Here is a 25,392-nt window from a genome sequence, read left to right on the forward strand (position 1 = left end):
CTATTTCTCCAAGAGTTATTCATGAGGCATCAACCAGAGAGCAAACTTTATATAACCAAGAAATAATTGGAGAAATTGCAGCATAAAGTCTGATTGTGAGCTCTATATCATCTCTAGATCAATTCACAAAAAAAGTCATTTAAAAGTATTTGTATAATTGTTTAAATTTGGTGCCTCTTATTAAGCTATAAACCATGAAGGAAAGCATCTTTTCTATCATAGTTTTTCAACTGTACATTTCTACACCTGGCACACAAAATAGGCATTCAATAAATTTCTTTAATATTTAATAGATATTATAAATAAGTTTCTTCATTCTAAACAATATTTTCCTAATCCAGCAACTTTAAACAATTGACATATGAGAATAAGCATTGGCTCTTTCACTCTTACTTCTTTAACAAACTATAGATGATTTCTCAGAACTTGGGAGAAACGGTGAGTTTTCCTCCAAGAATCAAAAAATAATGCAAATAAGATTCGCATTCAACAGTAAAAACAAAATAGAAAATAAATATTATTTTAAAAAATATTCTTAAAAATACATTATACTTACAAGGACAGCAAGAAAATAAAAATTAATGTAATAACATCTAAAATATGACTACATCAGTCAAAGGATTGGTCAACCATGAAAGCAGAGAAAAGTCAAAAGAAATGTGAGTAGTGCCTGACAACAGATACCAAATTTTGTCAAGGTCACCATCAAGGTTGCCCCTTATGTAATAGTGAATGTAGGATTCAGGAGTTTATAGAAAGTAAACTTTTATAATTTAGATATAACAAGCAAGATCATCTCTATTATGAAATGGATGCATTGGGCTATGTTGGCTGATTTGTTAAATAACTAAATCCATGCTCACCAACTAAAAATACCCCTTCAATATTCTCTGCCTTTATCTTTAACCTCAGTTTTTACTCAATTTTTGACTACCGGCACCTAATATTCAAAAATCATTCTTATTAAAAAAAAAATAAACAGCAGCTTCCACAGCCAGCTACTGACTCATCTTATTCCCTTCATAGTCAAAGGTCTTAAAAGATTTAATAGCACGTAGCTCTACGGGAAGGGGACATTTTGGGGGTGGAGACTGGGTTATTTGCTGATTGTGACAATTTGACAAGAAGCTCAGAAATTAGATGACCAAATAACAAAGAAATATATAAAGCTCTACTCACATCTTAACTTACTGAAGTCTTGATTACTATACCAGTGAAATGGTTCTCACCAAAGGCACTAATAATTTCTCTATTGTTAAAAGTAGTAGGTGCAGTATTTGATAACATCAATCACTTACAACTTAATATTCTCCTGGTTTTCATGATCTCATATTTTTACAGGATTTCAGCTACCACTAGAGGTACTCTTCCTTAGTCTCTATTGTGTGCTGTTCTTCTTATCAGATTCCCTTAAACATTGCTGTTCTCAGGGTTCTGCCATTGGGCAGTATTTTATTCTCATTCTGTACCTTCTCCCTATAACTTAAATTACCATTTTTCATGTTGATCACTCTGAAATCCTACCCTTTATCCTAGAATTTTTTTTTAATCTAGATCTCTACTCATATATCAGCTTATCGATACACTTCTATTTTGATATTTCACACGCATTTCAAATGTGGCACATCCAAACTCCAATTACATTCTTCCCCAAATCTGGTTCTTGGGTAAAAGTAACTACGTTAGAAAGTCTTAACATTTTTTGAAAATTTCTTCCATTAATAAAATACAAAAACAGCTTTATTTGTGTAAAAACCACTAAAATCTTCAAGGACTTTGAAAATGACATTGTTATACGCTGAGCAGCATGTGAAGAAGTAAAAATAAACAGAGATTTTGAAATCAGATAAATATTGAATGACATTTCTCACCTCACAAAACTACGTAGGTTAACTAATATGCCAGTTGAATCTTGAAGCATCAATAAATACATAAGTCTGGCAGAACCACATAAATTTTTTTAAACAGGCAATTCAACGCTTAAAAAGTCTTAATTTGCTGGCATATAATATGAAGTGATTGCATTAAATGGTATAAAACTAGTACTTGAATTCAAAAAGTTAAATGTTCAATATTTACAATTTTTTTAGGCGGGTGGATCACCAAGACTTATTATTTAGTAAAGAGTATTTAGAAGGTCTCATGGAGATTCAACAACCTAAATTATTACAAGTAACAGAGGATTATTAAATGTTTCCCTCTAAGATGTCTTGAAAACAAATTCAGTAAAATCTGTTCATTAATATATTTCTCATTTGTACCATTCTTTTCCACACTTAACAAGGTCAGCAATAATATTACCACATGCATTAGACTCTGCCATTACAAATAAAGCCAACAGAATTACATTTTAAGAGTTAGTAATTTTTTTTTTTTTGAGTCAGAGTCTCACTCTGTTGCCCAGGCTACAGTCCAGAGGTGTGATCTCGGCTCACTGCAGCCTACACCTCCAGCGTTCAAGTGAGTCTTGTGCCTCAGCCTCCCAAGTAGCTGGATTACAGGCCTGCACCACCACGCCCAGCTAATTTTTGTATTTTCAGTAGAGACGGGGTTTCACAGTGTTGACCAGGCTGATCTCGAACTCCTGGCCTCAAGTGATCTGCCCACCTCAGCCTTCCAAAGTGCTGGGATTACGGGTGTGAGCCACTGTGTCCCATCAGTAATTCTTACTTTAATACAATTTAGGTTCAACCCTGAAAACACCTGACCTCCTTCAATATACGCTTGATGTAGAGTTCAGGTACTCCTGAGCTTATATTCCAACTTGTTAATGATCTGCCACCAGATTGTCCAGGTATATCATTTCATTTAGGTAGAAAATATGCTGATATAAGTAACTTAAAATGAATTTGAAATTTACAGGATTAATTTTTAGGATTGCTTCTCCAATAAAAAATAGTACTGAATAAGGCCAAAAAGCATGCACTGAGAACAACATATATGGGACAGATATATTGAGGATTTTAGGTGAGAGTTCCTCCACACATTCCATCCCGGTCTCTTCTACTTGTTTTGTGCTCCCTACTACCTGACTAAATCTCATCATTCAAACTCAGCTCCAGCATTCACCACTGAAAATGCTGTCTTGCTCTCTCTCAAACACTGACTAGGTTCCTCTATGTGTTTTCATGTTATGCACACCCCAATTAAAGCTCTTATCACCTAATAGTGTACATCACTGTTTTGCTGTCTCCTTCACTATATCATGAAGTCCTGAGGATGTAGATCACATTTATTCATCTTTATATTCCCATCATCTAAAGTACCGCCAGCATTTCTTATATATAAATAATTTTTTCAGGAAAAAATTTTGAAAGGAAAAATTATTTGCTTTGGAAATATTTCAGTTTAAAATGTTATTAAAAGCATGTCTGATCTCTTTATTTTTAAAATCTACTTTGTGAAATCACAAAATCACTGAACTTCAAGGCTACCTGAGCCAAACAGGCTTCAGTAAATGAGCATTTAAAACATCTGAAACTATAGTTTATCTTACATTGACACTCAGGAACAAAATAATAAACTATTTTAATCACCAACAGAAGATCTCTCTACATCTAAATGGCTAAGGATTTTACTCTTAAGGGATTCCAAATTCATGTCATCTATTCTAGTCCCTGCAGAGATAGGAAAATAATAAAATTTTCTTTACAATAATTAACCCCTTAGCCTCTGCTGTTAAAATCTCATTTCAATACCTTTAATCTACTGACCTACCCTAAGAAAAACAATAAACACTTTTTAATTCTGAGGAAGATATATGTATATATAGGTATAAATTCTCATATACATATAAAAACAGAAATTACTATTTTACAGATAGTGAAATGAGAGCATATTAATTACCTTTCTGAGGGTAAGTATTAAAAGTTTCTTTAATGGGTTAAGAGTCAAAGTATTCTGCCAATCAAAACACAATATACATGTCAGTATACATTTGTCCAAACTCATAGAATGTATAACAACAAGAGTGAACCCTAATGCAAACTATGGACCTTGGGTAATAAGGATCTGTCAAGATAGGTTCATCAACAGATATACATGTACCACACTAGTGAGGGATGTTGGTAACAAGGGAGGCTATTTATGTGTAGGGGAAGGGGGCATATAGGAAATCTGTACTTTCTGTCCAATTTTACTATGAACTTATAACTATTCTAAAAACAAATTAAGTCTACTTTTAAAAAAGAAAAAAATGTGCTATTACTAGACACAAAATTATTATTTCAAAGAATTCTAGGTAAAAAGATAACTGTATCTTAACAATTTTTTGCGGGGGGAGACAAGGTCTCTGTCACTCAGGTTGCAGTGCAGTGGTACGAACACAGCTCAAACTCCTGGGCTCAAGTGATCCTCCGCCTCAGCCTCGCAAAATGCTGGGATTACAGGTGTAAGCCACCACATCTGGCCAATTTATTTTTTTTTTTATTTTTCTTTTTTAGAAACAGGGTCTTGCTATACTGCCCAGGCTAGTCTCTGACTCCTGGGCTCAAGCAATTCACTGGCCTTGGGCCTTCGAAGTAGCTGCTACTACAGATGCACACCACCATGCCCAGCTAACAATTCTGATTTATTCTTGATGAGAATGCAATACCCAAACAAGACTAATTATAAGAGGTGTCTTATAATAAAGTATTAAAACCTTATATTTGGAAACAGATGCTTAGAATGGTATCTATTAAAACATATTTTCAAATTTAATGTTAGATTTACTAACCCAGTGAAGTATTCACACTTAAGCATTACCATTAAAAAAAAAATTACAATATGTGTACATAAATACAAATCTTACAAGGTAAATTTTACACATCACCTACCTGTTTGCTTATAAATTGCTAATTCTTGCACAGTTTCCAAAAACTGCCAAAATTTTTCATTACTTTCTTCTGCCATAAATTCACTATTAAAAAATAGAAGTAATCAGTTAGTAGACGGAATTTAAAATGGTTTAGATACTATAAACTATACTCAAGAACCAAATTATATCTACAGCAAAAACAAAAACCCCTAAAAATTAATGTCAAATTACTAATTTCCATTTACTATAACACTGGAAAAAATATACACTGATAATTCTTACCTGAGATATCATTCTCAACTATAAACATATACTCATGTCAGGAAAAGGCTTCATGAGAAATTACTTCTGGCTTTTCCTTGTTCTTAGCAACAACTAAAACATTGACAGTTATTCTATCTTGCCATATTAAATGCCACTGAGAAATACAAGAATGATAATTGAGAGAACATTATATAAAGGTAAAAAGTAGAAAAAAAAGACCACCTGTTTTACATAAACAAAAATTGGTTCTATAAATATTTTACAGAAGTTATATTATCTATTGCCTTTACTTAATTGTGTAGAAAATCATTTTTATTATTTAAAACAGAAAAGATCTTAATTTTAAAGATAGGAAATCAGTGTATTGCACAATGTCTTTGGCCATAGAGCCCAATGAAATTTCCATGGTATATAAGAAAAAATGGCCAAAGCCATTTAAAGCCTTTTAGAAATAATGAAATAAACGAAAGATTTAGTTCTGCACAGATCAAAACACTAGAGAGCTAAAACAAATAGGGTGAACTATTTAAGCTAGAAACAAAACAGCCACCAAACAGATGGTGCTGATTATCTGTTATTGCCCACCTTATCTTCCTCCCTAGCCTTAGTAAACTTAAACTAATGCTTAAAATAAAAGGAAAGTATTAAGGACATCCACAACGCATACAGATTAACTAATTCTTATGAGTCTGACATGGCCACTAAAAAGGAAAAAGGAAGTGAGAAAGACTGATTAATTCATCAACATAAAAACAACAAGCATAGGAATTTAGAGTAATAAGTAACTTCTAGGAATTTAGAATAAGTAACTTCAAATCAACTCTTGCTATTAATGGCACCAAATCAATGACTTGAAAAAGAAAAAACAGGAAAGCTAAAAGCAGAGGAAACAACGGAAAACACTAAATAGGACAATGAACTGAAAAAGACAGAGATGGTACAATACCTTAAGTAGGGAGAAAGGCTTAACTGATTTGACCAAACAGTTGCAGACATGCTCATATACTGTGCAACCATAGGTAAAAGACTAGTTCCAAGTACCAAAATCTGTACATCTACCTAAGTCTGATCCTTCTAAGTGATCGCCTTAAGAAAGTGTTCCAGCTAACAAGGGAAGTGAAGTACCTCTTCAAGGAGAACTACAAACCGCTGCTCAAGGAAATCAGAGACGACACAAATGGAAAAACATTCCATGCTCATGGATAGAAGAATCTATTTTGTGAAAATGGCCATACTGCCCAAAGTAATTTATAGATTCAATGCTATTCTCGTTAAACTGATGGCAGCAGTGACCCGTCTAGAGTGGCTGCTGCAAAAACGCCAGCTGCAGCAAGGGAGACATGGCCAGGGTTGTGTATTCCATGGAGCTGGTGGGAGCAGGGAACAGGTGAAAAGTCCCATCCCCTTCTGAGATGGCAGGGTGGAGGGCCCGCACTTCCCAGGCACAGCTGTCCAGACCTGGACATCCCTGTGCTCTTGGGGACTGGAGGCAGGTAGGAGCCCACGCCTCCTACTGAGTTGGCCGAGTGGGAGCCCTGCACTCCCTGGGTGCAGCTGCAACCACCCACCTGCAGCTGTGGACCCAGGAATCCCTGCACTCTTAGGGGTCTGAAAAGCCCCCTGTACACCACAGGCTCAAAAGTGCCTGCTCCTGCTGCCTGGCCTCTCCCTGCTCCCGACCCCTGCTCCAATTGTGGAACAAAGTTGCGCCTGAGCCCAGAAGCTGTCACAACCCAGCTGGGTGTGCATGTGTTTGGGGTAGTGCTGACATGCCTGCCCCCTACCACCTCAGCCCCCGCCAGACTTTGGGCATCAATGGGCATGGGAGGGAGGCCGAGATGGGTCTGGGGACAGCTTGGCACAGGCCTGAAAGTACACCATGATGCAAATAGCCTGGGTGCCATGGACACAGTAGATGGCAGGTTAATGGTGGCAGGGAGCAGATGGGCAAAATGGGATGGGTGCCGGGTGAAGCCTCACCTTCAAGCTAAGGACAATCTGAAGCCTGGGGGCTGGGCTACCTGTTCCACAGACTGGAGTGAGAATTTACGATGTTTTATTCTGGGCCTACCCAGGGCCTCCCAAGGACCAATCAGCACACATTTCCTCCCCTCTGAAGCCCATAAAAACCCCAGACTCAGTCAAACTCAGGCAGATGATGGGATGACCTGCCTGTGGATAGGAGCTACCCATTCCAGGTGTCCTCTCCCAGACATCAGGACGACGTGACTGCAGGTAGAAGCTAGCCACTCCATTTCTCCTCTCTGCTGAGGGCTGCAGACTCAACAGAATGACCTGCCTGTGAAAAGGAGCTACCCACTCCAGGTCTCCTCTCTAGCGACAGCTGCACTCATCAGAATGACCTGACAGCAGAAAGGAGTTACCAACTTCAGTTCTCCTGAGAGCTATACTGCCTCTCAATAACGCACCTCTTTGCCTTGCTTACCTTCCAGTTGTCTACATACCTCATTCTTCCTGAACATGCAACAAGAACTCGGAACCCACCAAATGGCAGGACTGAAAGAGCTGTAACACAAACAGGGCTGAAACACAAACAGGGCTGAAACACAAACAGGGCTGAAACACACACCCCACTCACTACATTGCAGGCAACGAAAAGGAGAGAAGAGCTGCACCCCTTCGGAGAGCCCAGACCTCCAGGCTCTGTGAGCCAGAGCTGTGACACTCGCTTTGGGGCTGTGTAGTTCCTGGTATCTCCAAGCTTCCAGGTGCCATTGCATTCCACAGTGCCTGCAGTGGAAGCCACCTGCAGTATGTCTGGTCGAGCCACAGTCTTGTACAAAGCGGGCGCCTGTGCAAGTACCCAGAGCTGCCCACCCCACTGCAGCCGGCATTCCTGGCTGTGCGCAGTGGCCGGACCCTGTGCTTGCTCACACACTCATCGCCACCCTGCACCTAGCTCGCCCTTGGCAGGCGTGGGATCCAGGCCAGTAGCACAAGCTGAGCATAGCCTGCTGGGTCGAGTGGACAAAGCAAGCACAATGGGCCTGAGCAAAACTCAGGCAAAGGTGCTACCAGCCATAGAGGTTTCCGGCTGGCAAAGCGAAAACCCTTATCACAGGATCCTTATCCTGTAACAAAACTACCACTGACAATCTTCACAGAATTAGAAAAAAATGAGAAAGAGCCCAAATAGCCAAGACAACCCTAAGCAAAAAGAACAAAGCTAGAGGCATCATGCTACCCAACTTCAACCTATACTACAAGGTTACAGTAACCAGTACAGGATGGTACTGGTACAAGGACATACACATGGATCAATGGAACAGAATAGAGAACTCAGAAATAAGACTGCACACCTACAAGCATATGATCTTTGATAAACCTGACAAAAACAAGCAATGAAAGAATTCCCTATTTAATAAATGGTTCTGGGAGAACTGGCTAGCCATATGCAGAAAACTGAAACTGGACCCCTTCCTTATACAAAAATTAACTCAAGATGAATTAGACTTAAACGTAAAACCTAAAATTATAAAAACCCTACAAGAAAATCTAAGCAATACAATTCAGGACACAGACATGAGCAACGATCTCATGATGAAAATGCCAAGAGCAACTGCAACAAAAGCAAAAATTGACAAATGGAATCTATTTAAGCTAAAGAGTTTCTGCACAACAAAAACTATCATCAGAGTGAACAGACATCCTACAGAATGGGAGAAAATTTCTGCAATATATCCATCTGACAAAGGTCTAATATGCAAAATCCACAATATGCAAAACAAATTGACAAGAAAAAACAAACGACCCCATTAAAAAGTAGGCAAAGGACATGAATAGACACTTATCAAAATAAAACATTCATGTGCCAACAAACATGAAAAAAAGCTCCACATCACTGATCATTAGAGAAATGCAAATCAAAACCACAATAAGATACTATCTCACACCAGTCAGAATGGTGATTATTAAGAAGTCAAGAAACAACAGATGCTGGCAAGGTTGTGGAGAAAAAGAAATGCTTTACACTCAATCATTGTAAAAGACAGTGTTGTGATTCCTCAAAGATCTAGAAGCAGAAATATCATTTGACCCAGCAATCCCATTACTGGGTATATACCCAAAGGAATATAAATCATATTATAAATATACATGCACACATATGTTCACTGCAGTACTATTCACAATAGCAAAGACGTAGAATCAACCTGTATCCCCATCAATGATAGACTGAATAAAGAAAATGTGGTATATATACACTATGGAATACTATGCAGCCATAAAATGAACAAGATCATGTCCTTTGCAGGAACATGGATGGAGCTAGAAGTCATTATCCTCAGCAAACTAATGCAGAAACAGAAAACCAAACACCGCATGTTCTCACTTACAAGAGGGAGCTGAATGATGAGAACACATGGACACATAGTGGGTAACACCACACTGGGGCCTGTTGGAAAGGTGCAAGGGGACGGAGAGCATCAGGAAGAAAGCTAATGGATGCCGGGCTTCATACCCAGGGGATAGTTTGATGTGTGCAGCAAACCACCATGGCACACATTTACCTATGTAACAAACCTGCACATCCTGTACACGTACCCTGGAACTTAAAAGTTGAAGGAAAAAAAAGTATTCACTTAAACTTATCCCTTCAATACACCACTGCTCTAAGCACTTTTGGAACTCTTCTGGAATCTCAGAGGCCATTTGCTGGTACCTCATTATTAATCACTGAGGAGGAAACATCCTTGAGACCATCTAAACCAGTTCTGCACCTGGTAAAAGGTAAGATATTACCTTTGAACAACGTTTTTGTTTGTTTGTTTAGGACAGCATCTCCCTTTGTCACACAGGCTGGAGTGCAGTGGTGCAAACATGGCTTACTTGAGCCTGGGAGGTCTCAAGCGATCCTCCCACTGCAGCCACTCAAGTAGCTGAGACTACAGGCACATGCCACCATGCCCACCCAGTTCATTCTTTTGGACAAAGTTTTTTTAAAGGTAACAAACTGGCATTTCCAATTGTTCACTTGCCTTATAAAATATATGGCCCGAAATAACTACATTTCTTCAAAAAATTCCATCCAAAGTTATTTCTATAAAAGGTGTTTTTATACGCACTAAAGAATTTGACAGCAATTATAAGTGGAATTTCAAAAATGTTTTCAATAAGATCAACACAAGTAGAATAAATGCAGTTCAGATATACAAATTAAGGTATACATATTGTAAAATGCTAGGCTCTTCAGCCTATAATCACCTCTAGCCAATGTTTTTTTTTTAAGATGGAGTCTCGCTCTGTCGCCCAGGCTGGAGTGCAGGCGCAATCTCAGCTCACTGCAACCTCCGCCTCCCTGATTCAAACAATTCTCCTGCCTCAGCCTCCTGAGTAGCTAGGATTACAGGCATGTGCCTCCACACCTGGCTAATTTTTGTATTTTTAGTAGAGACAGGGTTTCACCATGTTGGCCAGGCTGGTCTCAAATTCCTGACCTCATGATCCGCCCGCATCGGCCTCCAAAAGTGCTGGGATTACAGGTGTGAGCCACTGCGCTTGGCCGCAAATTTTATTATAAATTTCTTTATACGGGGGACATACCTCATTCACTTCCTATATAGGACTATACTCAAGTTATGCACTCAAATTTCCAGGATGAACTGAAAAATACCTGTGTGTGTGTGCACGTGCATGTGTATATACACACACATATATACACGCATATATATACACATACATATATACACATATATATATACACATACATGTATCTATATACACAAACACATTTACAGATTTTGGTTGGGAAGCTCAATTTCTGGATTTAAAGCATTATTCTTAGAAATTTCCCTTACTTGCTCTCACATTATTTTCCTTAAGTTACTATCTGCCCAGCTCCTTCAACCTATTCAATGCTCTTCAATTCTTCCACTTCCACACTTACTCTTCTCAACCTCTTTGATTTTCCTACAATTTTGATTTAAGAGAAACATAAACAAATTGAAGGACAGCAGAATAACGAACTGTACAAAATAAAATTTTGGAAGTGCAGTAGTTGAAGAAACTACAGGCTTTTGGCCTGCTACTCTCAGACAATGTGTCACACACAGAAACAGATTTGGTTCTGAAAGAGAGGATCAGTAGATAAAAGGTATAGAGAGAAAGATTTTAGTGTATATAATAAAGGACCTCCTACAATTCTGATTTGTTTACAACAAAACAATAAGGCACATGAGATAACACTGAGCATCCTCTCTGGATTTTCCAAGGACAAACTAGTTTCCACAATTAAGGTATATTGTAGAGGTAATTCTGACCGTGGCTTAAAGTATACCTTTTCCTATAAAAAGTATCTTTTGTTGAATTAGCATTATTGAGTGCCTAACTTTTGTGTACTGTACCTTGGTAAAATAAACATGAATAAAAACCAGTTTTGTCTCTGAGGCTCACATTTTAACAACAGAGATTAGCATATACGATACCTTACAATAAGGATTATTACAGAAATACTGGCCAAATGTTATGAGAGAATAACAGAAAGTTATTAATTTTGTCATGGGAAAGTATCAGGCAAGACAGAGTAATATGGTATGCCCACAAGTCATTATCTATGAGGAAGACTATAATAGAATGATATATTACTATCCTAGGGCTACTACACCATTACCCAAGGATCCTCTACACATATTTCCTGGATAACCCCATGTTTATACTGGGCTTCTGCTGTGATAGTTGAGTGGATTCATGAATCACAGGTCTAACCTATTCAGCAAGAGAAATTTATTCTCATCGTTCTGGAGGCCAAAAGTCTGAAGTCAAGGTTTGAGCAGAGTTAATGCAAAAGATTCTAAAAGCTGCCCTTTTTTTGTTGGGGGCATCATTCAAGCCACCCTCTAGCCCCCAACAACCTCCAAAAACTCAACCAATTACAGCATCAATTCTAAGTCCAAAATCTCATGTAAGTATCATTAATTCCATTTACAAATTTTATCATCTAAATCATGTATGGGTGAGACTCTGGGTATGATCCATCTTGGGGCAAAATTCTCCCCTGTCCATCTGTGAAACTAGAAAACAAGTTATGTTTCCAAAATGCAATGGTGAGACAGGCACAGGATGGACGCTCTAATTCTCAGAGGAAAAAAAATAGAAGGAATAAAGGGGTCACTGGTCGCAGGCAAGTTCAAAATCCAGCAGGGCAAATTTCCATTATGTTCCAAAGCCTGAGAATAACTCTCTGTGGCCTGATGCTTCACCCTCTGTGCTGCCTGCCATGGTTCTGTCTGCAGAGTTATTCTTTCTTTCTTGAAAGGGCAGCACAATCTTTACAGCCAAGTAGCTCTATCAGTCAATTTCCTGCCTATAGAATTTTGGAAGTCCAACAGCCTTCTTTCGTTTTGTCTTGTCTGTCTCTTTTGGCCCAAGATGGCAGTGTTTCTAATACATTCCCAAAAACTTTGTAAGACTATTGTATATCTCACCATGAGCCACATCATTACCCAAAGATCCTCCCCAGATCCTTCCTGGATATCCCCATCTTCTTTATACCAAGCTTCTGCTGAGATGGTTGAGGGGACCCATGAATCACATGCTTAACCCATTCAGCAAAAGGTCGTCCTGCCAGGTTCCTGTCTTTCCAGAGCACCCATTCCTAACGCTGAGTTTCCTAGTTGTAGCCCACTTTACGATCTGGATAGGCTGAGAACTTCCTAAATCAAGTGTTGGTTCCTTTTTCCTTACCTGTTCCTTTTTAAATTTATCTCTTTCTCTCACTTTAATATTAGCAACAAGGAGAAACCAAGCAGCACTTCTAACGCTTTGCTTGGAAATCTTCTCAGTTCATATCCAAGTTCACCACTTTCAAGATATTTTCCACAAACTGTACAAACCAAGTCAGCCAGTATTCTATCACTACATAACAAGGGTTACCTTTCTTCTAGATTCCAATATAGTGTCTCTCACACTTCTGAGTGCGGCCTTCTGAGCTGCAGCCACAACAGACTTCAATGTTCATATTTCTACTGGAATTCTCTTCAGGATGATGTAAGTATTCTCTCTAATGACAGAAGTTTTTTCAATTATGCCCTTTAATCTCTTCTAAGCCCTCAGCAGAATCACCCTTAATGTCCAGATTTCTGCAGTCTCCTCAAGGCAGTGTAGGCTTTTAATACCAAAACTTCTCAAAATTATTCTAGCCTCTGCCCAACTCCACAGCTACTTCTACATTTTTGAGTATTTGATACAGCAGCACCCAACTTTTTGGTCCAAAATCTGTATTAGTTTCCTAGATCTGTTTAATAAATTATGAAAAATTTGGTGACTTAAAACAGAAACTTATTCTCTCACAATTCTGGAGGCCAGAAGTCCAAAATCAAGGTGTTGGCAAGGCTGTGCTCCCTCGGAAGGCTCTAAGGGAGAACTCTTCCATTCTGGTGGTTTCAGCTGTTCCTTGGCTTGAGGCTGCCTAACTCCAATTTCTAACTTCACATGGTCTTCTCCTTTTTGCCTGTGTCTTCTCTTCTTCTGTCTCTCAAAATGACATTGGATTTGGGGCCCATCTGGATAATCCAAGATGATCTCATCTCAAGATCCTTACTTACATTAACAAAGACATTCTTCCAAATGAGGTAACATTCACAGGTTCTGGGAGTTAGGATGTGGACATACCTTTTTGGGGGCCAGCATTCAACCTACTACAGATGCCCCTTGACTTAGATGGAGTTACCTCCCAATAAACCCATTCTAAGTTGTAAATACTATAAGTAAAAAATGCATTTAATACCCTGGTAAACCCATAGTTAAGTAAAAAAATCCTAAATTGAACCATGATAAGTTGGGGACCATTTGTACAAGTGATGAGGTTTGTAAATCAGACTGGGGCCAGACTGTGAAGGACCTTAAGGAGCATCACACAGCAGTTCCAACTCTAAGACTCTTGAGGCAAATTAAAGCCAGACACTGTTAACAAGCAGTCTAAGGCTGCAGGAAGTTAGACTGATTTGGAGCTAAGTGTGAGACCAGATCTACGCAAACAAACACTGGAGAAAGGATAAAGGAAGGGGATCAAAACTAAGCTAGAATCAGGTATTCAATAAAAACCGTTTTAGCCTCCCACTCAAATGGACAGAGCAGCGTGCGGAGTCTTGCATTCTGAACTTTTGCTCTAGAACTACTGCAGGAATAAATCAGAAAAGCCAAGAGAACCCACAGACCCTCTGAAGGAAGTGGATTGCTCCTGTGGGACCTGGGAGATACTCCAAATACTCTGAGTACCCAAACTTGAGAGTGGGAAAGGGGGACTGTCTGCCCCCAAACACACACCCTCACTGGGGAACCCGAAGGTGTTTATCACTGGAGAAGATTCTGATCTTACCTGGAGCTGAGTCAATTTAGAGAGCCAAGCAAAATACAGGAGAAGAAGAAGCAGTGGGAAAAGCCCAGTGGACGCTCTGGGTCCCCTAGGAAGCTATTTCTGCCTTGCCTCACAGGGCTCCTTGGGTAGGGCTGCCAGAGGCACTGGGAAGAGGCTACAGGGAGAAGGAAACCTCCAGCTGAACCTTGTAACAATTCCAACTGAACAAGAAATCTCCTGGCCAGAACTTGGGGGAGGGCATGAATCTGGTGTGCCAACTCCATAGGTAGGGAAGCATGACAGCCCTATTTGCATTTGCAGCTGGGAGGCTGGTAGCCTGGGGCAAGCTCTCAGCCCCATCACCTGGAAACAGACTCAGTGCTGTTGGGTGGGGCACGGAGTGAGTGAGACTGGCCTTTTGGGTTACACAGGAGCTGGGTGAGGCCTGTGACTGTAGGCTTTCCCCCACTTCCCTGACAACCTGCATGACAAAGCAGAGGCAGCCATAATCCTCCTAGGAATATAACTCCATTGACCTGGGAATCGCACCACCATCTCCCACAGCAGTTGCAACAAGACCCACCCAAGGAGAGTCTGAGCCCAGACATGCCCTAGCCATGACCCCATCTGATAGTCCTTCCCTACTCACCATGGTAGGTGAAGACAAAGGGCATATACTCTTGGGAGTTCTAGGGCCCGCCCACTGCCTGATGCTCCCCATACTACCACAGCTGATGCTCTCTTGAAAGGGCCACCTCCCTGCAGAAGGCCAATCAGCACAAAAATAGCGCATTAAACAACAAAAAGTGAGGCCCCTCAGAGAGTCCATTTCACCCCCCTGCCACCTTCAGCAAAGCAGGTGCTGGTATCCACAGCTAAGAGACCCACAGACAGTTCACAGGACTCCGTGGAGACAATTCCCAGTACCAGCCCGGAGCCTGTTAGACCTACTGGGTAGATATATCCAGAAGAGAGATAACAATCTCTACAGCTTGGCTCTCAAGAAGCCACATCTGTAGGAAAAGAAGGAGAGTACTACATCAAGGAAACACCCCATGGGACAAAAGAATCTGAACAACAGCCTTGAGCCCTAGACCTTCCCTCTGACAGAGACTACCCAAATGAGAAGGAACCAGAAAATAACTCTAGTACTATGACAAAACAAGGTTCTTTAACACCCACCAAAAAATCTCACTCACCAGCAATAGATCCAAACCAAGGTGAAATGCCTAATTTACCTGAAAAGAATTCATATGGACAGTTATTAAGCTAATCAAGGAGGCACCAGAGAAAGGCAAAGCCCAATTTAAGGAAATCAAAAAAATGATACAACAAATGAGGGGAGAAATTTTCAGTGAAATAGATAGCATAAATAAAAACAATCAAAACTTCAGGAAACAATGGACGCACTTATAGAAATGTAAAATGCTCTAGAGAGTTTCAGCAATAGAATTGAACAAGCAGGAGAAAGAACTTCAGAGCTCAAGGACAAGATTTCTGAATTAACCCAATGCAACAAAGAAAAAAGAATAAGAAAATATGAACAAAGCCTCCAAGAAGTCTGGGATTATGTTAAATGACCAAACCTAAGAATAATCAGTGTTCCCGAGGAAGAGAAATCTAAAAGTTTGGAAAACATATTTGGGGGAATAATTGAGGAAAACTTCCCCACCCTTTCTAGAGACCTAGACATCCAAATACAAGAAGTTCAAAGAACACCTGGGAAAATCAACACAAAAAGATCGCCTAGGCACGTAGACATCAGGTTATCCAAAGTTAAGATGAAGGAAAGAATCTTAAGAGCTGTGAGGCAAAAACACCAGGTAACCTACAAAGGAAAACCTATCAGATTAACAGCAGATTTCTCAGCAGAAACCTACAAACTAGAAGGGATTGGGTCCCTACCTGCTGCCTCTTAAAACAATTATCAGTCAAGGATTCTGTATCCAGCAAAACTAATCTTTATAAATGAAGGAAAAATAGTCTTTTCCAGACAAAAAAAAATGCTGAATTTGCCACTACCAATCCAGCACCACAAGAACAGCTAAAAGGAGCTCTAAATCTTGAAACAAATCATGGAAATAAATCAAAACAGAACCTCTTAAAACATAAATCTCACAGGACCTATAAAACAAAAATACAATTAAAAAAATAAGGTATACAGGCAACAAATAGCACAATGAATAGAATGGTACCTCACATCTCAATACTAACATTGAATGTAAAGGGCCTAGATGCTCCACTTAAAAGGTACAGAATTGTAAAATGGATAAGAATTCACCAACCAACCATCTGCTGTCTTCAAGAGACTCACCTATCACCTAAGGACTCACATAAACTTAAGGTAAAGGGGTGGAAAAAGATATTCCATGCAAATGGACACCAAAAGCGAGCAAGAGTAGCTATTCTTATGAGATAAACGTTAAAGCAACAGCAGTTAAAAAAGACAAAGAGGGACATTATATAATGATAAAAGGCCTGGTCCAACAGGAAAATATTACAATCCTAAATATACATGCAACTCACAGTGGAGCTCCCAAATTTATAAAACAATTACTACTAGACTCAAGAAATGAGATACACAGTAACAAAATAATAGTGGGGGACTTCAATACTCCACTGATAGCACTAGACAGGTCATCAAGAGAGAAAGTCAACAAAGAAACAATGGATTGAAAGTATACCCTGGAAAAAAATGGACTAAACAGATATTTACAGAAGATTCTACCCAACCACCACAGAATATATATTCTATTCACTATCAGTGCGTGAAACTTTTTCCAAGATAGACCATCGATAGGCCACAAATCAAGCCTCAATAAATTTAAGAAAACTGACATTATATCAAACACTCTCTCAGACCTCAGACCACAGTGGAATAAAACTGAAAATCAACCCCAAAAGGAACCTTCAAAACCATGCAAATACATGGAAATTAAATAACATTCTCCTGAATAAGTCAACAATGAAGTCCAGATGGAAATTAAAAATCTGTTCAAACTGAACAAAACAGTGACACAACCTATCAAAACCTCTGGGATACAGCAAAGGCTATGCTAAGGGGAAAGTTCATAGCCCTAAATGCCTACATCAGAAAATCTGAAGGTACACAGACAATTTAAGGTTACACCTCAAGGAAGTAAAGAAACAAGAACAAACCAAACCCAATCCCAGCAGAAGAAGGGAAATAACAAAGATTAGAGCAGAACTAAAGGAAATTGGAACCAAAAAAAAATACAAAAGATAAATGAAACAAAAAGTTAGTTCTTTGAAAAGATAAATAACATTAATAGACCATTAGCAAGATTAACCAAGAAAGAAAAAGAGAAAATTCAAATAAGCGCAATTAGAAATGAAATGGGAGATATTACAACGGACACCACAGAAATACAAAACATGATTCAAGGCCACTATGAACACCTTTATGTGCATAAACTAGAAAACCTAAAGGAGATGGATAAATTCCTGGAAAGATACAACCCTCCTAGCTTAAATCAGGAAGAATTAGATACCCTTAACAGACCAATAACAAGTAATGAGATTAAAAACTGTAATAAAAAATTATCAACATAAAAACGTCCAGGACTAGACGTATTCACGGCCAAATTCTACCAGACATTCAAAGAATTGGTATGAATCATATTGACACTATTCCACAAGACAAAGAGGGAATCCTCCCTAAATTATTCTATGAAGCCAGTATCACCCTAATACCAAAACCAGGAAAAAAACATAACCAAAAAAGGAAACTACTGACCAATATCCCTGATGAACATAGATGCAAAAATCCTTAACAATATACTAGCTAACCGAATCCAACGACATATCATGAAGATAATCCACCAATATCAAGTGGGTTTCATAACAGGGATGCAGGGATGGTTTAATATACACAAGTCAATAAATGTGATACACCACATTTAAAAACAAAAATTACATGATCATCTCAACAGACTCAGAAAAAGCATTTAACAAAATCCAGCACCCCTTTATGATTAAAACTCTCAACAAAATCAGCATACAAGGGACATACCTCATTGTAATAAAAGCCATCTATAACAAACCCACAGCCAACATAACACTGAATGGGGAAAAGTTTAAAGCATGCCCTCTGAGAACTGGAACAAGACAAGGATGCCTACTCTCACCACTTCTCTTCAACATAGTACTGGGAGTCCTAGTCAGAACAATCAGACAAGAGAAAGAAATAAAGGGCATCCAAATTAACAAAGAGGAAATCAAATTGTCACTGTTAACTGACGATATAATTATACACCTAGAAAACCCTAAAGACTCCTCCAAAAAGCTACTCGAGCTGATAAAAGAATTCAGCAAAGTTTCCAGACACAAAATTAATGTACACAAGTCAGTACTCTCTTATATACCAACAGCGACCAAGCTGAGAATCTAATCAAGAACTCAACCCCTTTTACAATAGCTCCAACAAAAATAAAATACTTAGGAATATACCTAAAAAAGGTGAAAGACCTCTACAAGGAAAAAAACTACAAAACACTGCTAAAAGAAATCATACACAACACAAACAAATGGAACCATAACCCATGCTCATGGATGGGTAGAATCAATACTGTGAAAATGACTATACTGCCAAAAGCAATCTACAAATTCAATGCAATTCCCATCAAAACACTACCATCATTCTTCACAAAACTAGAAAAAAAATCCTAAAATTCATATGGCACCAAAAAAGAGCCCACATAGCCAAAGCAAGATTAAGCAAAAAGACCAAATCTAGAGGCATCACATTCCCTGATTTCAAACTATACTATAAAGCCATAGTCTCCAAAACAGCATGGTACTGGTGTAAAAACAGGCACATATACCAATGGAATGCAATAGAGAATCCAGAAACAAACCCAAATACTTACAGCCAACTGATCTTCGACAAAGCAAACAAAAACAAAATGGGGGAAGGACACTCTATTCAAAAAAATGTGCTGGGATACTTGGCAAGCCATATGTAGGAGAATGAAACTGGATTCTTATCTCTCACATTATACAAAAACCAACTCTCAACGGATCAAGGACTTAAATCTAAGACCTGAAACTATAAAAATTATAAAAGATAACATCAGAAAAACCCTTCTAGCATTGGCTTAGGCAAGGATTTCATGACCAAGAACCCCAAAGCAAATGCAATAAAAACAAAGATAAATAGCGGGGACTTAATTATACTAAAGAGCTTTTGCACGACAAAAGGAATAGTCAGCAGAGTAACCAGACAACCCACAAAATGGGAGAAAATCTTCACAATCTATACATCTGACAAAGGATTAATATCCAGAATCTACAAGGAACTCAAATCAGCAGGAAAAAAACAGTCCCATTAAAACGTGGGCTAAGGACATGAATAGACAACTCTCAAAAGATATATAAATGGCTAACAAACATGAAAAAATGCTCAACATACTAATGATCAGGGAAACACAAATCAAAACCACAATGCGATACCACCTTACTCCTGCAAGAATGGCCATAATAAAAAATTTTTTTAAAAATAATAGATGTTGGCATGGATGCAGCGAACAGGGGACACTTCTACACTGCTGGTAGGAATGTAAACTAGTATAACCACTGTGGAAAACAGTGTGGGGAAGTCCTTAAAGTACCAAGAATAGATCTACCATTTGATCCAGCAATCCCACTACTAGGTATCTACCCACAGGAAAAGAAGTTATATGAAAAAAATAGTTGAACATGCATGTTCATACCAGTACAATTCACAAGTGCAAAAATGTTGAACCAATCCAAATACCCATCAATCAACAAGTGGATAAAGAAACTGCAGCATACATATGATGGAATACTACTCTGTCATAAAAAGGAATGAATTAATGGCATTCACAGCAACCTGGATGAGATTAGAGACTATTATTCTAAGTGAAGTAAGTAAGGAACGGAAAACCAAATATCTCATGTTCTCACTGATATGTGGGAACTAAGCTATGAGGATGCAAAGGCATAAGAATTACACAATGGACTTCGGGGACTCAGGGGGAAAGGTTGGGAAGAGAGGGAGGGATAAAAGACTACAAACTGGGTGCAGTGTATATACTGCTGGGGTGATGGGTGCACCAAAATCTCACAAATCACCACTGAATAACTTACGTAACCAAACACCACCTGTTCCCCAATAACCTACAGAAATGAAAAAAAAATTTTAACTATTTTACCATCAAATACATGCAACTTATGTGGAGTGGAGTCTCTTTTTAGGGCCACATGCTGTTGCTGTGGTGCATCCATTAAGTCATTGGTGTAAAACTTCATTTTTGCTAAGAGAAAGAACTTTCTAATTTTACTCAACTATTGGAATACTAAGGGGCAAAATGCAATAGCTAGAAGTTTTGTCCTGCAGAGTAAGTGATGGGTAATGAACTAATTAATGAACTAATTCCGTTGGAAGGGATTCGGGAAAAATATTACCTTGCAGGAAGCTGCCCTCCCCATAGCAAGCCTAGGAGCTGATGGTATGATGTCATCATGACGAAACTAGGTACTTCAAGCACTGTCTGCTGAACAGAACTGCCTACCCCAGTGGAAGCGCTTGCGTTAAGTGCCACGCGTAAATGCTAATACATCCCAACAAATTAAAGCAGAGCAAAGAAGCTTTAAAAACTGTAGGTAAAGTAAGACCTGAGGGGGAAAGGAACTGCAAGTTAGTGCTGCACTGGAACCGAGAAGCCGCCCCCAGTCGGGAGGGAAGGAGGTGGTGATGCTCAGGGCCAGAGCGGGGGCGTCTGGAGAAGCCGGGTGGAAGCGAGGAGACACCCACTGCGAGCACGAAGAGAGCGCGGCTGAGGGTGGCAGCGCGCCCACAGCCGCCCGGACCAGGGCCCGGCCCGTACCCACCTTGCCTCCAGCAGCAGCGGGGTCTCCGGCCACTTCGCGGCCAAGTGGGCCGTCACCGACTTGGACGCGGCGACCGTCCCGGCACCGAGCTGCGAAAGCCACAGCGCGGTAGAGCCCAGGAGCAGCTGCACCACGTTCGTGGCCTTCGCTGGCGCCATGGCACGGAGACAAAAGCGCGAGTCCCTCGGACCCAGCACCCACAGTCTGCGGCCGCCACGCTTCGGACGGCTCTTCCCGGAGCGCTACTGCCCACTTCCGGTGGGGGGAGCTGGAGTCCGTTACTGGGTGCCGGGTCCGGGCCGGCGCATGCGTGTCCCGCTCCGGCGCGGTTTAGTGGGTGCGGCCTGGTGAGCCCACGCCAGCCGGACACTGGGCCACGTCCGAGCCGCCGGGGCGGCGCCGGGTTGTTGAGCGGCGTCACAGATGCTCCCACGGGTCCGATCCCGGGACCCTGGGTTCTCGGACAGAGGCCTTGGGACACTGGGCGGGAAGCGGGCTCTCCAGACCGAACTAGGGCTGGCTAGAGTTGCCGAAATCTGGAAGCAAAGTCAGGACCACTTGGATATTGTCCACCTTTTACATAGGAGTAAAATAAGGCCTGTAAAAGTTGAAGTCCCCACCTCACGCAGTTCTCAAGTGTTACTACAGATTGGAATCACCTGGGAGAGCTTTTAGACCACCGCCGCCGCCAAGGCCACGCCCCATTCCTGAGAATCTCGGGACGGGGGTGAGATGCGGCATCAATAGTGTTATTTAAAATCCGCAGGTGATTCCAGTGTGCAATCATGTTAGGAAACCCGTGACTTACGGGTGGCTCTCAAACCGAATCACTTGCTTGTTAAAACACTGCAGAGTGGCGGGCCTCCCCACAGTGTTTCGGATTCAGTAGATCCCTTGTGGGGGCCGAGAACTTGCATTTTATTTCTGCCAAGTTCCGAGTTAATACTAGTGGCTAGAAATCACACTTGGAGCCTTTTCCATTCGAAGGTGTGGTCCAGGGTAGGCACAGGCGGTGAACTCAACGGAAATGCAGAAGCTCAGGCCCTGCCCCCAGACCTAATGAATCAAGATCTCCAATTTAACGGAAACCACAGGTGATTCCTATGCACATGAAAGATAGAGAAGTGATTTAGAGGATTAATGTAAACGTGCACAGAAAAGTGCTGATAAGCATGAGCATAGTGGTTCACACCTGTAGTCCCAGCATTTTGGAAGGTCGAGGCGGGAAGATCGCTTAAGCCAAGGAGGTCCAGGCTGCAGAGAGCGGTGATTGCGCCACTGCCCTCCAACCTGGGCGATAGAGGGAAACCCTATCTCAAAAAAATTTTTAAAAAATTAAAAAAATTAAAAGCCCAATAAGTGATAGTTGTTTTGACAGAGTAAAATATATGGTAAAATAGTTTATGGGACGCACGGATTCATCGCTTTTTTTCTCTCCTGTTACTCCTTTGCCCTGTAGGGAAACTGGATCTCTTGAAGTTGCAGAAACATAGTCATTCCCTTTTTTCGTTTCATTTGCTTAGTCAGTACCCTTCCTTAGAAGACCCTATTCCACTAATTTTCAGAATAATTTCTCACTTCCAAAGTTTAGCCTTCATTTCCTGATTTATCCTACTTGGTATGATCTATCCTTCCTTTACATTTCCTCTTTATTGTAACTGCCTTATAGCACTTAAGTTCTCACTTTAATACTTGAGTACGGTACTTAATTTATTTCTCCTGTGAGAGATGGTATATTCCCCCAGAACCCATGCCTTGTTCATCTTTGGCATCCCTTGCAGTACCTAGCACAATACTTCACATGTTATTGGGGACTCCATGAAGATTGAAGAATCCTTGCTTTATGGAAAGAAAGTAGAAAGCTAAGGCAAATGCGCTTCATTTCTATCCGTAGTGTATACGAGAAAAATACATTACGAATCTTTCACAATTATTTGCTTTAATTAACTCCCCATTTCCACTCATATTTAGATCGAAATTTTTATTGAGATTGTGGAATTAAGGAAATAAAATATTGGCAGTGAATGTCTTAAATGTCAGCATATCCAATGGGCTGCAAATCTTTAAGAAACAATTGGTCATATAAAAGGCACATTAAATAGACTATTAAAGGACACTAATAAAATGTATATTAGTAAAAATTTCAGTATATGTGAATTCAGAATAGTGAGAATGCTCATTTCTCTTTTAAAGAGAATAATATTAATCCAGGCCATTTATGTATATATTTGTTATACATTTTATCTTACATGGTGTTCTCCTAGAAATTTTAATTTGGAACATTCCTCAGAATGATGATCCTCAAGCTTGTTTCCCCATCTACAGAGCAAAAGGATAAGACAATGTGATATTTAAGGTTCCTTCTATATGTGATTCCTATGTGCAGATTAAAAAAAAACTAAAATGCAAAAATTGAGTCAATTAGCAAAGTCCACTCAAGTCAGTGAAGTAGCAAAGTATTTTAAAATCCACTATCAATAATCCTTTGGCACAGATTGGCTTTGAACTAGGGACATAACTGTACCCAAGTCTTTTTAGCAAAATACAATACAAAAGTTATTCACTTCATGATAAAAGGAATGAAAATTGATGAAGGTAGCAGTTTCCATCATATGTGGAAGAAGTGATTAATGAGTGCTTTATAATAAGAATCTTGTGTTTAACAGAATAAATCATCTTGAATTTAATGGCATGTATTTAATGATGATAATGGCATGACGTGAGCATAAAGTTACTGCCAAATTATTGCATTATATAATAAAATTTTAATTTTCTAAGCCTACCTAAAATCCAATGGGTGAAATCATTTTTAGAAGTATTAGTCTGTAGGTTTTCCAGATTTCCCTTATAAGAAAGACCCTATACTCCTATTCTCATTTTATTATTAAAAGATCTTTTGTCCTGGTGTGGTGGCTGATGCTTATAATCCCAGCTCTTTGGGAGGCCGAGGCAGGTGGATCACTTGAGATCAGGAGTTTGAGACCATCCTGGCCAACATGGTGAAACCTCATCTCTACTAAAAATACGAAAATTAGTACGGCCTTACTACAGTGGCTTTCAAATAGCAAATAAAGGATGCGAAATATATAATTTTTAAATTAATCATTTTGGATGATATAAGAACTTGAGATTTGCTATTTAACAACAACCATCTATACTTATATGGTTAGATCGAAGTATTTTTAATGGTGGTAAAATACACATAAAACTTACCATTTTAGGCCGGGCGCGGTGGCTCACGCCTGTAATCCCAGCACTTTGGGAGGCCGAGGCGGGCGGATCACAAGGTCAGGAGATCAAGACCACGGTGAAACCCCGTCTCTACTAAAAATACAAAAAATTAGCCGGGCGTGGTTGTGGGCGCCTGTAGTCCCAGCTACTCGGGAGGCTGAGGCAGGAGAATGGCGTGAACCCCGGGAGGCGGAGCTTGCAGTGAGCCGAGATCGCGCCACTGCACTCCAGCCTGGGCTGGGCGACAGACCGAGACTCCGTCTCAAAAAAAAAAAAAAAAAAAAAAAAAACCAACTTACCATTTTAACCATTTTTAAGTGTACATACAGCTCAGTAGTATTAAGTATATTCACATGGTTGTGCAACCAGTCTCCAGAACTTTTTCATTTTGCAAAACTGAAACGCTGCACCCACTAAACAAAAATGCTCCATTCTCTCTCCAGCCCCTGGCAACCACCATTCTACTTTCCATTTTTATGAATTTGACTATTGTAGATACTCATATAAGGAGAATCATACAGTATTTGTCCTTTTGTGGCCATCTTATTTCACTTGGCATTATGTCCTTAAGGTTTATCCGTGTTTGTACTATGTGTGAGAATTTCCTTCCCTTTTAAGACTGAATAATATTCCACTCTCTGTATATCCAACATATTGCTTATCCATTCATCCATCCATGGACGCTTGGGTTGCTTCCACATTTTAGCTGTTGTAAATAATGTTGCTATGAACATAGGTGTACAAATACCTCCTCGGGACCTCACTTTCAATTCTTTTAGATAATCTACCCAGAAGTAGAATTACTGGATCACATGGTAATTCTATTTTTAATTTTTTGAAGAGCCACCATACTGTTTTCTGCAGTTTACATTCCTACCAACAGGGCACAAGCATTCCAATTTTTTCATATCCT

At 39.8% G+C, this 25,392-nt stretch overlaps 1 protein-coding gene across 5 annotated transcripts in view; it reads right to left on the reverse strand.

Annotated features, from left to right (window-relative positions):
• Window positions 1–21,531, reverse strand: part of UGGT2 (UDP-glucose glycoprotein glucosyltransferase 2) — a 248,017-nt gene extending 226,486 nt beyond the window's left edge. For 4 of the 5 annotated variants that reach the window (XR_007720872.1, XR_007720873.1, XM_050766712.1 and 1 more), the window contains exons 1-2: window positions 21,249–21,485; window positions 4,818–4,900 (exon numbers count right to left, since the gene is read on the reverse strand). Coding sequence is in view for 3 of the 5 variants with exons in the window: in XM_050766712.1 (XP_050622669.1) it covers window positions 4,818–4,900; window positions 21,249–21,406 (241 nt within the window). In the remaining 2 variants the exon portion in view is untranslated. Of the gene's footprint in view, window positions 1–4,817; window positions 4,901–21,248 lie in introns of all 5 variants that reach the window. The other variant, XM_050766710.1, reaches the window with a different exon arrangement.
• Between the last annotated feature and the right edge of the window lie 3,861 nt (window positions 21,532–25,392).

Source organism: Macaca thibetana, chromosome 17 (genome assembly GCF_024542745.1).
Source record: "Macaca thibetana thibetana isolate TM-01 chromosome 17, ASM2454274v1, whole genome shotgun sequence".
NCBI lineage: Eukaryota > Metazoa > Chordata > Mammalia > Primates > Cercopithecidae > Macaca > Macaca thibetana.